Consider the following 15,015-nt stretch of genomic DNA (forward strand, 5'->3'; position numbering starts at 1 on the left):
ACCACTCTCTGGGCTCAGCTGTCCAGCCAGTTTTTTACCCAGCGGAGAGTGCACTTATCCAAGCCATGAGCAGCCAGCTTCTCCAGGAGAATGCTGTGGGAGACAGTGTCCAAGGCCTTACTAAAGTCCAGGTAGACAACATCCACAGCCTTCCCCTCATCCACTAAGCGGGTCACCTTGTCATAGAAGACAACCAGGTTAGTGAAGCAGGACCTCCCTTTCATAAACCCATGCTGGCTGAGCCTCATCCCCCGGTTGTCCCACACGTGCTGCGTAATGGCACTCAAGATGATCTGCTCCATGACCTTTCTCGGCACGGAGGTCAGGCTGACAGGCCTGTAGTTCCCCAGATCCTCCTTCCAACCCTTCTTGTAGAGGGGCGTTACGTTTGCTAGCTTCTAGTCATCTGGGACCTCCCGGGTTGACCAGGACTGCTGATAAATGATGGAGAGTGGCTTGGCCAGCTCCTCTGCCAGCTCCCTCAGTATCCTCGGGTGGATCCCATCTGGCCCCATGGACTTGTGAGCATCCAGGTGGAGGAGCAGGTCGGTGACTGCCACCTCTTCAACAACTGGGGCTTCACTCTGCGTCCTATCTCCATCTCCCAGCCCAGGGGCCTGAAAACCCCAAGGATGACCAGTCTGAATGGAGATGATTTGCGTTTATGGATAGTCTGCCCTGTGCTGTTGAATCCTGTGCTTGGTGAAACTTGTATTCTGCTGGTAGGTGTGTATGACTTGGTCCAGAATGAAGAATCCCTTCTTATCAGTGAAATGACCCTGAAACCATACAGAAATGCTGGGGGAAAAAAAAGAGAGGCAATCACAGAAGTTCAAGATTGGTTTTAATTGACTGTTGAACCTGAATTCAGTCAGAAGCATGGTAAGATACAGCTCACATTTACAGATTGCCTGTTGTGAGACATGCTGTAACAGCTTCTTCGTGTGTTTGAGACCATGTTGTAGGGGTGTGTGCATATATGCTATGTGTTTCATAAAACCTTTAAAAAGCTTTTTCAGTAACGATTTTGCCTCTGTAGTAAGTCACGTATTACATTTTTGTTGGATTTTGTTAAATATTTTAGCTGTGAGGGGAGAAGTTAGTGGTGTAGTGATTGGTAATTAGTAAACAAAACAAATAGTAAAAAGAAAAACTGAAGAGAAAAGAATGCATAGCTAGCTACAAGGTAATTAAGCCATGGAAGAGAGGAGGAAGTGACTATAATTTAGAGGACATGCAGAAAAATGGAGCTGTGTCCTTGACTGTTTCTCCATTTGCCAACAAGTCACTGACTGTAGGCAACGTATAATGTACAAGGTGATCCTGACCTTATGAAGGGTTAAGTAAAATTTAGTAGTTTGGTGCACCATAGATAGGCAATGGGAATTTCCAGGGTCTGAATCAAAGTACCTTTTGAAGATGGTAGGGTTCCATTTATTTTGGGAGCTGTCCAGAATTTGTATAAAAGCATACCCATAATGACAGACTGAAGAGTATTGCAGCTATTTGAGACCATGCAATGAAATGTGATGGCCAGATGAGATTTCAGAATAAGAGTCCTTTTAAACTGATATATTTATATTTTTATATGTGCAACCAATCAGCTAGAGTTTTAAACTGTATTATATGTACTTGAACAAAATTTCTTTGCAAACAGCACTGGTAATTTAAGTTTTAAGTTGTACCAGCTATTGAATTGTGGAAGTTGTCAGGATTATCCATTTTTGTACAAAGAGCAGGAAAGTACTGTGCATTTCAGTAGGTGACACGGCATGCATATAGTAAATATAGATCTCACTAACAGGGTTTTTTTCTGCTAGTGGTTTGCATTATGTTATTGTTCACACGCTTATATGCTGCATACTCCTAGGTTATATGCTAGTTTATATGCCGCAACAGTGTACAATAGAGAATGATTTTACCACTTATTTTCTTACCAGAGGAAGCCACTATGTGACTGATTATTCAGGTTACATGGAGGTTTAGTCATAAAATTTATTAAAAAATGGTGGAAGTACTTCTTAAGCAATGGATACGTATGTGTGACCAACAGAAACCAAGGAAGTGGAGGGAGAGGCATGTTCTGCTAATTGCTTTCTAGTTATAAAACCAAACCACACTAAAAGGTTTGTCTTGAATTTCAGTTATTAGTTGTTTTCTTGTTTTGGCACCTACAGCCTTTAAAATCTTAAGAACGGACTGAGTAAAAAGAAGCTGAAAATACCATAAAGTTTCCTCATTTTCTGTTGTCTAAGTAAGACAGGAACTAGTGGAACTGGGACCAAGCACTTAGGTGAGGTGCACCTTATGCCATCAGGTGTGCTTTATAATTTGCCAGAACAGCTCATTTCCAGAAATTTTGGAAGAAAACGTTCCACTTGCACACTTGTATGTGTCCTAGCTGTTCCCAGATTCTGATACACAGCATCCCGTATGGAAGTTCTAAGGCCTCTTCCATTGGAACACAATTTATTTGGTTTGGGAATATTTGTCATGTGTGTAGCCAAGATAGGGTTTATCAGCTTTCCAGCCCTTACCCTTCATCTAAATAAGCTTTTCTGTGCAGTTTTCTGTATAGTAAGTATAAATTCAGGGCAGGAAGACAAGTGAATACTCTTTCTCTTATGGAGTTACTGATGCATGATATTAAATTGAACCTCTGATTTTCTGTATAAAAAGATATGTCTAAATGTAAAGTAAATATGTTATTTATTTTTATTTAATGTTAGTGTAGTAATAGCTGTCTTTTCTAAAAACCTGTCCTTGAAGGAAGGGATATTGTTCCCTCTAGATGTCTCTGTTTCTCTCCATTATGTACAGACAGCTTGGGTGGCTATCACACTGGAGCTTAATTCTGAGACAGCTAAAATTAGGTGAGAAAAATTCTCGTACTAAGGTTCATGCGGGAGAACATTTTAACACTTTTTAATGTGCGGTTACTATTACTGAACAAATGGAACTACAAAAGACACACTAAATTCTCATAAAGCAAAACGATTGCAGCTCAGGCTTCTATTCAAACTCCCAGGACTCTGATACTGGAATAAATTGAGTATATTTTTCAATATTGTCATAAGAGAATCATTTGAGAGGAACTTAGTTTTGCAGGTTTATACAGAAATTCAAGCTCCATCATATCAGGAGTCCTTTGAATGTTTTCTCTAATCTTAACGTAGTTATCAAGAAGAGCACAAAAGACAACCAGGCCTTTTCTGGCTGTAGTGAGTTGGAAAAGGTAGTAGTGAGTCTGTATGAAGAGCTGGACATAACCTGGCCATAACCACAGTGTTTGCAGTCAAAACATAAGGCAATGATAGTCTCTTATCCTATTGTTGGTATAGTTTTCCACAGTATGAACACAATAAATGAGGAAAAAAGGCAGGAACACAGACATCAGTGGCAGCGAGGAAGGTACCAGATTGACTGCTCTGCTTTCTTTGTTCCAGAATTCCAGCAGTGCTTCGAAGAACTCCTCTTTCAGTTGTGACAAAGGATCACGGCAAGTATTTCTTTCATATTTTGCATAGTAGTGTCACATAATGCTGTGGTGGGTTTAGGTTTTGTTGTTTGTGGTTGTGATTTCTGTGAGTTCAGTCTTAACCTGCTAAGCATGGACCATTTTTACCGTCCCTGTCTGAGAAAACAACTGGGCATATTTACTGTGAGCTTACTTTTAACTTAATGACTGGAATCTTCTGATTATCCTATTAAGAAGGACAAGGTAAGGTGCCTGGTTGTGCCCTCAACCTGGAAAAGAAGAAGTTAGAGTAAACAGTGGTGTCTGTTGCAGTTTGGGGACTAGTTTTGGATTCACTTCAGTGTTACTTAGAGCAGATTTCAAAATGGTATCTATCTGCAATCCTTTACAGATCACTGGTGTATCTACCAATTTGTAAAGCCTTTGCAGAATTCTACAGAAAAAGAGATTGGTGCAGACATAAGTACCTATACGTTTTCTATTTAACTCTCAAATTTGTTGCACTAGTGTTTGACAAAGTTGCTTGTATTCATTTTACTGCTTTTCTACAATATTGGTTGAAAAGATTTTTTCCTTATAGTTGTGATGTGAAGAACTCTGATGTTTGGCTAACTCCATTTGTGTACTGAACTGAATAATTTGAGCTCTGTAGGCATTTAATAAATTCTAATGAAAATATTGGAAACATCAGATGCTTGACTGTATGAGTCGAAGTTGCAGTTTCTTCTCATTAATATGCTATGTTTGTTCTCGGCTGCTTTGCACTGAACTGCCACATCTCATTTCTTCACAGAAGTGCAGACTTTGATCACATTATGGAGGAAGGCTATGAACTTGACCTCACTTACATCACAGAGAGGATCATCGCTGTATCCTTCCCTGCTAGCTGTTCTGAGGAAACTTACCTCCACAACCTGCAAGATGTAACCCGAATGCTCAAATCCAAACATGGAGATAATTACTTGGTATGTGTAGGATCAGTCTTTTGAGATAAATCTTCTGTCCTGCAGAAAGACCACTTGTAGGTCCACATATACCATTATAAACCAGAATTGACTCATATAAAGCCTCTTTGGTCCACCTTCACAGCTTTACAAGCAAGAGCAAGATTTTCAGTAGTGTTTTAAGCTTACTGCCCTTGGCTTCCCTTTCATCAGGCGGTGGTAGATTGTAAGGCACAAGATAGTAATAGTTTGAAGGTGACCTGTATGTAAAGCTTTACTGGTTCAAATTCACCTCTTCTCAGTGGCCTTTCCCATGCAACGGCAGTGTTTTGGTATTTGTGAAATAAGCTTATAGTCTCAGTCCAGTTAAATCTTGCTAAATACCTGTTTGTATGACAAAAATCTGATACATGGTGAGTCTTGTTTAGACTGCCCTCTCTCTAAGTGGGATTGCAGTCAGTTTCTTTTGCAAAGTCTGGATCTCTGGGTTTTTTTGGTTTTGTTTTAGTTTTGTTCTATTTATTTCTTTATATTCTAATGAGTACTTTGGACATTGGCTGGCTTGGTAAAAAGAAAGTTTGATGCTGGCTGCTCGAAATATGTTTCTGCAAATTTGCAAGATAACCTGGCAAACCACAGCCAGGTTGTAGATCTAGAGAGCTCATTTTTAAACTATCTTTTGTTTCTCATGTTTCAAAGACCCCTTCAGTCTGCTCAAGAGGCACATGTATAGCAGTGGAAAAAAAAAACCCAAACCCCAAAAACTCCCCCAAAAAGGTATGCAAGTGAGCAGTTCTGCTGAAGTTGATGAGAACAGTTTCACACTTTCATTGGGTCAGGGTCTCAGCTAGCAGAACATATACTACAAATCAGCATTTGTCATTTCTTATCTAGCTGTTCTCCCCCCAGATTTTTATATATGTATACACTGCTTTATTTTTATTTTTCTTTATGTTTACTTAGCAGTCTATCTCTTTAACTGTTCCTTATTAGGCACTAAGTGTATGATAACTTACTGTCTAATGGGTTGACAGAAGAGTTGGAAGATCTCACAGGCTAAGCTGTATTTAAATAGCTATGCCATATCTTCCCTGTGAAGTTTTGACAGACCAATATTTTCTTGCCAGGCACTCAAATCCAAATATTTAAAACCATACCACCCTCCCAGACTTTCCTTTGTTAATTCTTGTGCTGTGCAGTTATTTTGCATGGTGCCCAGGTCTCTCAGTATACCTCTGACTAAAATAAAGCCGTGTGAAATAAATAAAATGTAGCAGAATTTTAATTGTCCTTTTCCAAAATGTGCATTTAGTTTCATCGTATAATAACTGAATACCTAAAATACATTTGCTAGTGCTACCTGACTTCAAATGTTAATTTAGTTTAGTAAAACAGTAGGCAAACCTGAAGCCTTACCACTGTAGTTTCTTGTAATTATCATTTGTTTCAAATACAGCTATTTACTACATAAATTATGGAGTCTTGATGGTTGATATTTTTTTCTTTCTTTCTGAACAGGTGTTAAACCTCTCTGAAAAGAGATATGACCTTGCCAAGCTTAACCCAAAGGTATTGGTTGTCTTCCATAACATACCTCTCTTTGTAGTGTTAAATACAACTTAAATGGCCTGATAACCCCTGAAGCTATGCAAGCATTGATATACAGAGGAAGAGAACACCTTTTGGAAGATGATAAAAAAACCCCCCATGCATCCCTTTTTATTTTTTCCCAGGTTCTGGTTTGTGTCTGTTAGGTCTGTGCTTTACATAGCCGTTCCTGTTGTCTTCTTAGACTTTGCACCCAGGACCTGAAGCCCGTTGTGACTACTGAAAAATTCCTATTGAGTGATATAAATTTTACTCCAAGTATACTTTCTTTGCGCAGTCACAGGATACTAGGGGTTATATACTGTAATGTACAGTCTGATCACTGAAGCTAGTGAACTCTGTTCAGATATAGACTTCCCTTTTGTACTATCTTTTCATAGTTGCTTCTCTGCACAATAGAGACATAAAGAAGGGAGCTATTGATGTCTGTCCTTTGTTCCTCCTCATCAGTTGTTGTATTTGTTTGTTGTAAAAAATGATATGCAGGTACTCTTCAGCAGCTACTATAAGGCTAAAGTAGCACAGAAGTATATTTATAGCAGTAGATTTACAGGCTTATACACTACCTGAGGAAAAATATTAAAAGAACTCTTAATTTTGACCTTTTGAATGCTTTATTGATCATGAAGGATTTAAGTTGTTTATGGTTACTGTTTTGTTAGGGTTAGATATGCATATAATAATAATAGGTTGAGTAAACAGTATTATATAGTAACTAAAGTTGAATAGAAAATATGAACAAAATTTTGAGATGTCAAATCTGTTCCACATGAAGGAAATAAATTGCAAATTAAATAAAAAACCCCACAAAATACTGGACCAGGCCAGTTAACATTCTTTATTCTAATTTTGACCTTCTAAATATTTTACCATTACAAAATACCTGAATTTCTAATTGAAAATTCTTTAAGAAATCAAGAACTTCAGAAATGTTGTCACTTGTGAGTGGTTGGTGGGTTTGGGGAGGGAGGGGAAGTTGTTTGTTTGTTGGTTTTTATAAAAGTACTAGTATCTTAAAAAACCCAAACAAATCCCCTTCTTGCCCTTAAGAGACCTGTAAGCATATTTTAGTTACATCATGGCATTCTAATGACATGATTATCTGGGGTTGGAAAAAACGTGGAGACTCTTCACCATCATAATTATTTGAAGCCAGATTGTAATATATAGCATTAGGGCCAAGGTGTCTCTTGTGAATGTTACTTGTTTAATTGCAGATTATGGATCTGGGGTGGCCTGATCTCCATGCTCCACCTCTTGATAAGGTGTGCACCATCTGCAAGGCTATGGAGTCATGGCTGAACAATGATCCTCAACATGTGGTGGTGGTCCATTGCAGAGTAAGTGAGCTTTGTCTATACGCATCACCTATCAGTTTGTATTCATTTTCAAAAACCTTGTCCTTTATCGTTGCTCATTTTAAAAAATAAAGAAGTTTGATCTGTTTTCGATGTTGGAAACAATGTGCCAAATCTTCAGTTGATTTAAGTAAGCTTAAATCCACTGACCTTGCATGCTTGTTACATATTGCTTTTTATGATAACTGAAGTTCTAGCCTCTGCTTGGGGTATAGCATGCAGTGATGTTAGTTCGCTTCCTTCAAAGGTCAGTGCTACTTCTGTGAGTGTATTTAGAAGATTGAGGTTTTTTCATCTCAATAGCAAACTCTTTAGAAGTTCTTCACGTTCTGTGACATCCATGGATTTTGTTGCGGGATAAGGATAGGTAAGATATCACAGCTCATCCCTTATGGTTGTAGGAATTGAGGGCATTAAGCACCTCCTGGGTAGTTCTGACAGGTTCTAACTGCCAGCATCATTGCATTGCCTTACAGCAAAGCTATCATTGTGCAGTGTTAGTTCTTCTCCTTGCTTGCTCACAATGAAGAGAAATAAAGAGAAGCCTCAATTGAATAGAGATAAAATGAATTCAGAACTGAGTTAGTAGCTGTGCTGGTGACACTTGAGGCAAAGCTGTCTCTGTATCACTAGCAGATGATACTCTAAACAGAATGAGGGTCATAATGGGACCAAAACTTCTCTTCAAGTCAGGTTGTGTAGTCCCCAGTCCTGAATTGCTTGCAGGCAGAATGCCATGATTGTATGAAACACTATTGAATTCTTACTAGTTGCAGGACTGCAGCCAGGAGAATGGCCCACACCTGGGACAAAAGAAAAGGGGGCAAAGTATTCGTAGGTATTTTATATACAAATTGGTAACGTGTATTGGTGATTAATGCCTTTCGGTAATGACTTTAAAGTTTCCAACCGCAAAGAGAGATACAGCTACTTGTATCAGCTGAGAGACTGAAATTGTTTTGAAATCTGTGAGAATTACTGCTTGGTAAATTGTATTGGATTTACATCGTGTAAATTATTCAATAAGATTTTGGAACATTTTTTAAATCTATAGAAAAATAAGTAGTAGTTGTTATAAATCTCAGGTGCTCAGGAGGTAAAAATGCCCAAACCTGTCAGACACTCATATGATTTCCAAAATAGGTATTTTATAGCATTTCATGCCAGAAATTGCAACATAGTCTAGACTCGTCTTGAATGATCTCTGGAAAAGGTAATATAAAATTAGAATAGTTGATACAATGTTTGTACTACTGGTCAAGATTTTTTTTTTAAATAATTTCCTCTCAGTCAGTAAGACTTGACAGGCATGCACATAGAAATTGTACTTAGCGTTTTTATGTCACTTGTCAGTCAGCTTGCATAGACAGACAAGCTGCTGCCCATCATTACCACCTTTCCAACAGATGAATACATGAGCAAAAGGACTCTCTGAATCTCCTGTCTTAAAGTTTTGTTTAGTATGGGTCTTAAATAAAATAATGGCCAATAATGTAATAAATTAAATAAGTTATCATTCTCTTTTTCCTAATACAGGGAGGAAAAGGAAGGATAGGTGTAGTCATATCATCATATATGCACTTCACCAATGTTTCTGCAAGGTAAGTTGTGAATAATGCATATTGTGTGTTTTTTACAATTAAGTAAACATCAGAAAAGATGCCTTTTGGTTGTAGTACTGTTTGTCGGTTAAGGTTTGTCAGATTTTCTCCTCAGAGAGTCTTGGGCCATGTCTTAAAACAGCCTGCTTTCATGACAGAGATTTCTTGTGGTCCTGCTTTCAGCAGGAGGTTGGACTAGGTGACACCCTAAGGTCCCTTCTAATTGGAGATATTCAATGATTCTGCAGGAAAATTCTCTAAAGGGATGAATGAAGAAATGCGCAAGAAACTATTTTTATATAATAATACCGTCTTTATTCTATTAAACCCATCTCTTTGCCACATCCATCAAGTTGCCTCTCTTGAATCAGTGAGAAACTATTCCTAAAGTACTTAAGGAAAAGAGTTATTAGAATCTGGGATCAATATTTGAATAGGGAATTCCTAGACATTGATCAAAGTGCAGAATGAAGTTTAAGAAATAATCTAGACTTCATCTTGTGGTCAGTTCAAACAATAGGTGTCTGGTTACTTGGTTTTTATTGTTTCTTTTTGAGAGCTCAAATTATGAAATGACAATTGACAATTTATGTCAACAAAGATAAAATTTGATAAATGGTCTCAAAAGGATGAAATTTGTTTGTTTGTTTGTTTTTTGTTTGGTTTTTAATCAAATTGTTTTCCCTTGGTCTCTTTTATATGTACATATATAAATGCATTAAACTAAAAATGCACTGTAAAGGCCATGGTTAAATCAAATTTGGTTCTGAATTCACACCAGTCTGTGAGTAATAGATTTGATGCAACACTGTGGTGGATGGAGTCCTGAAGTCCTGAATCACTACAGGCTAATGGCAAATTCTCATGGATTTCAGTAAAACTAGCATCTCAGAAAATAATCTGTGTTCACTCTGGTAAGCCTGATCGACAGGTAATCGTAGGCTAAGAAATTAAGGGCATTATACACTCCAATATGTGCTGAAAAAATAAATACATATATCTTCAAGTAGTAATTGGGACAGTGATTGCCACAATTTTATAATATGTTGTTGAGAAGTATTGTGAACAACAAAATCTGTCAAGTGAGGATAGTATGGTGTTGTGATCTCAGTGTTGCCATATTGCGTCATCCTTAAAAGTGGTACCTGGCTATAAATACATTTCAGTAATGCCATAACAGAACAACGCCTGGATGTAATTGTAAAGCCCAGTGATGAAAGGGGTTCTCTTTTACCCCAAACAAATTCAGGATTGCCCCAGTGAGGTTGCAGGGGAGGAGCGAGTTTGGAAGCCCTCCTTTAAATTTCTGGATATCTGTCAGCTCCTATCCAAAATTTAACTTTTCTGTGTAAGAATGAGGTTGGGGAATTTTCCCAGCTAGGATTTGTATATACCTAGCATTATCAAGACTCTTCAAAATGGCACGCAGCAACCTCACAGAAGCAGAAATTACTGCAGGTGCTGCCATTGAGGGTGCCAGCTGCTGTGTCAGAAGTGGTACTCAGAAGACTTTGAGGATATTCACACTAAATAAAGTTCCTAATTGCATGCACACGGCAAAAAATCTAGGCTTAGTGAAAAAGCCTTACGATGCAAACTCCTTTCTGTTATATGTTATAAATTATTTTCTCATTTAGGAAGGAGTAACGTACTGTCAAATTTAATGAGGGCAAACAGAGCTCTGTAATAGTTGGTAAACTCTGTTTTAACAAGTAAAGTATTGTCTGTCTTTGGCCAATTATGAGTGGGTTGCCTAAATTCTGGGTGGTAGTGTGGGTGAAGATGTATGATGGGTTGGGTGAAGAAGAGAGTTTTTGGGTCCAGGATATTCTAAGCACACACTATGTAATCTTTAACATCCATGAAGAAAAGGCATGACTTTACAGGCTGATCCAGCACCCTGTCAAGACAGTCAGTAACTTCTGATTAATTTTTTGAAAAGGTATAAATTCCATTTTTTAGCCTGATATGCATATGTATACTTGTCACAGTTTTTTCCCTCGGAACTCGTTTAGGTTTAAATGTGTAATTTAAAATTTGAGATTCCAGATTCTAATTGTTTTGAAACTTCTGGTTTTTTATGTCCTGATGTTAATTAACACTGTCAATTACATCTGTTAAGAGACACATTATTTTATCTGGTATAGATACAACAGAGTCAGCATAGCGTGTTACTTGGCATATGTGATGAACAGCATTCTTACTGATTTTTCGCTCTTCTGTTTCTTTTCTCTGTACCCTCTTGCCTTCCTCTGCACAGATGCAGAAGACCCCCATCAGAGACATTCTGGATAGAGAACAGAAGAAAATGTATTTTTCTGAATATGTTGCTCCTTAATTGTGCATTTGAAGAGTTTGTGGTTGTCTGATGCAAAACATTTCTCTTTCAAAGATTGACACTTTTATTTTAAACATTCTCTCCCTTGGTGGTGCAGGGCACAGGAAGCAAAGACTGAATGAATTATTTGACTGCTTAAATGATCCTCTAGACCAGCATCCTTTGCGCCTCATGTACTGTACTACAGTCAGAGCTAGGCAGTGGTTTTCATCTCCATAATGTTGCTGCTTCTTTTTTAAAAAGAGAATAAATTTGTATTTCGCACAAAGAACTCCCCAGTGGCACTCTCAGGAAATTATGGCAAGTATCCTTCTTTTGCAGCCTGAGCTGCTTGGCTTTGCTAAAGTTTATTGCGTTATGATTTTAACATACTCACGTTGGAAATATGCAATCCAGTTAATTGAATAAGGGAGTAGGCGCTTTGCCTCAGGAAGGAAACTGCCTTAAGGTGTGGAATGAGAAGGTGTCAGTGGAAAAAACATTCTTGTCTGACCTGTAAGTGCCCGAGTTGCTAGTTAGGTGCTTCTTTCTTTTCTTTTTCCTTCCTTTCCTTCTTTTTCCTTCCAAATATTTTGGCATATTTCAAGCAGTAACCTGCTGAATTTCCAAGATAACCCTGAACTGGAATAACATGGTATCTGTGTCTTTGTTTTGACAGTGCTGATCAGGCTCTAGACAGATTTGCTATGAAGAAATTCTTTGATGATAAAGTTTCAGCTTTAATGCAGCCATCCCAAAGAAGGTATTTAATTTGTTTCTAATTCATACCAATAAATGTCACCGTTATCTTCTGCCCCCATCCCATACTCTCTCCTCCGCTGTGTGAAGGCTATTTCCACAAGATCCTCCAGTGATTCCTGAACTCTCAGCACTTTATCTTATATTAATATTCCTTGATTGATGAGATCTCTCCTTCAGTTCCTGCACGTAGCCCAAGACAGATAAAACCTTTTGTACCACACTGTTATCTACATGTGTTCTTACTGCATTGTTTGTTAACAAAAAGAGATGTCACAATCTATTTCTTGATTGCTCCAAGTTAATAATAAACTCATTTTTCTGTGGCATAAATGATGTGTATGGAATGTGTGTTGATTAGTGTGCAATAAAGATCTTACTACCACTTGTTTGGAGGATCTGCAGATTATGCATCTGCCCCATGTCCATGCTAGTAAATGTTTGTCAAAGCATGCATTATTCATTCTATCTATCTGGATGTCTTACCTTTTCAGTCTGTCTGCATGAGTAAGGTTTAGTTAGGACTCAAAGTAAGCACTTTGGAAAGTGAACAGTTCTGCGGTTTGCTATTTAACCTCATTTTGATGAGAGGTAATGAAGGATTCACTACCAAAAGAGGTTATATCTATCAGACAAGTAATTGTGATATACGTGAATCTTCTTTTAGAAACACAAAATATCAGCTGGATTTGATTGTAATTACTGTTTGGTTTTGGTCTTAATCGGCATCTATACAGTACATTTTTTAGAAGTTGTTTAAAGGATAAGGCTTTGCTAGTAATTAAAATGGAAAAATAAGTAGTAACACCAAGCATAAGGCATTTGGTTCTGTCAATCTCTAAATAAGAAAAACTTTTCAGTTACTTCTTGAACCCATTTGGTGACCTGCACAGTTCTTTTTCACTTGAAAAACAGTAACACAGCATTCCCTTAAACTTGAAATAAACTTTTCATAACTAGAATTTTACTGTCCTCTTTTTTCTTTTTTTTTTTTTTTCAGTTTTTAATGCCTGCATGTATGTGTGTTGCATTTTAATAATAAGGGTTTGAGAGTGATTCCTACCAGATAGAGAAGTGCGAACTGTAGAAGCAAAAGGAAATAGATGTTCTTAATCTTCCCATCAAGAAGCCTTATGCAGCAGGCATATTTCTGTGGAACCCTCACAGCAGCCTCTGTGAATTGTGCGTCAGGGCAGTTTTTACAACCGTGTTGACAGGAAGCTTCAGTAGCTACAAACTCAGGTGATCCGTATGTGAGCCCTAAAGCTAGAGATGAAATAGGTGTAAACGGTGGTATTTAGCTTTCCTACCCTCTTCAAGGACACTTTGGCGGGGGGTGAGGGTGGGGGGGTGGGGGGGTGGAGGGGAGAAGTCCCAGAGACTCAGTTCACATCCTGACTGATGGAATTAGCATCTTTGCTCAGCAGTACGGAACTTGAGCTGCCCTTGCCGTCTTCCAGACACGTGCACACAGAGGTACATACTCCCCATGAGAACAGATGAGGTTCTCCAAACCATATGTCAGAACCGTTCTCCTCCTGAACCTGGCCTTTCCTACCTTTGCCTGGCCTGGCAGTGGCTACTAATCCTATTGGAGAGAAAGAAAAACCAACTCTAATATTTGTGGGTAATTTTATAATCCTTTTTTAATCTCATTTTGATCAGTTAGTGTCCTGAACCACCTTTTTAATGTGCTTTTTCTCTGAAACCATTCTTGGATAATTAATTAGCGATGTCCTTGTTAAAATCCAGTCGATATATAAAGAGGTATAATTTAGGTGAATATCAAAATAATAAAATTCGAAAATACACCCATTATTTGTATTTTGAAACATTTTCTCCACTAAGTTTTGCCCAGAAAAAAATAAAATTGTAGCCATTAAGTGCATTAGTCCTGAAAATATCACTTAGCTTTTCCCCACTGCTAGCTGGATGCTGTAACAGTGGTAAGAAAAGCAACTGTAGACCAGATCTCCTCTCTGAATCAATTCTGGCAATACTTAAAATGGATACTTATTCTCAGATAAGCAGTTGAAGGTTTGCCTGAATAAGAAGTGCAGATACAGACCCTTCATGTTTAAAAATTCCTCGTAAACCTTCAGGATAAATCTTTGAATACGCTTCTCAAAAATAAGCCAACTGGCAATAAGCCTCTTAAATGCACCTTGAGAAAGGTGCTTAAAAATTCGGTCAAAGTTTTGGAATAATTAAAACCAGGTAATGGTAGAGAAAAAATGTTCAGACCGAGAGGTCACTGACAAAATGTTTTACCACACTTTTTTGTCATGTAGGTGTGACAATTTGTAAATTTGTGCTTTTGATGTACCAAATATTTTCAGAAAGACTGAAGGAGGAAACCAAAAAGCAAAGTTAACATTTCAAAATAAAGCGAGCGTTGCTAGCTGTCTGTAAAATGAAACCTATTTTAAACCAGCACAACCCCCATTCTGGGGTAGTAAAGCTGTCATTGTTGGGCAGGATATCTTCAGTTAGTTAGTTTAGTGTTACCAGGAGCATGCAGTAAGGGACTGGTTAACGAGATCTGTGTGTAAAGGGGGAAAAAAGCGGTGATTTTCTTTTTTCTGTACATTCCTGAGAGTGAAGTTAAGTGAAGGTCGTGTCATGGGCATGGAAGAAAAAGGGACTCAAAACCTAGTAGAAAAATTAAGAGAGACTGATTTCCCTTGGTTATTTAAGGAGATATGAAGAATTTGTTTAACACACACTGCAGTGATGTTCACTTTGCATGTACTTGCTTGTGAGCTTGTGACCAAACCAGGTATTAAATAGGAGAAATGCAATGATTTTCATGTTGCTATGGTAGTTTTCCTCTGTTTGGTGCTGAATGAGATCACTTCTCATTACAAAGATGTTATTTGCCTGCACTGGCCTTAATGCTAAGATTTCTGACAAGGGCACTTCTTGCTCGTGTTTTAATGAAATATGCTTC

General features: G+C 38.0%; 1 protein-coding gene across 1 annotated transcript in view; it reads left to right on the forward strand.

The window, feature by feature from the left end:
- TNS3 (tensin 3) overlaps nt 1–15,015 on the forward strand; it is a 231,977-nt gene that overhangs the window by 113,752 nt on the left and 103,210 nt on the right. The window contains 7 exon segments of the mRNA XM_082308287.1: nt 3,447–3,499; nt 4,272–4,443; nt 5,941–5,991; nt 7,248–7,370; nt 8,925–8,989; nt 11,986–12,085; nt 12,089–12,147. Coding sequence (XP_082164413.1) covers nt 3,447–3,499; nt 4,272–4,443; nt 5,941–5,991; nt 7,248–7,370; nt 8,925–8,989; nt 11,986–12,085; nt 12,089–12,147 — 623 coding nt within the window.

This window comes from Platalea leucorodia, assembly GCF_965183815.1.
Source record: "Platalea leucorodia genome assembly, chromosome: 1".
NCBI lineage: Eukaryota > Metazoa > Chordata > Aves > Pelecaniformes > Threskiornithidae > Platalea > Platalea leucorodia.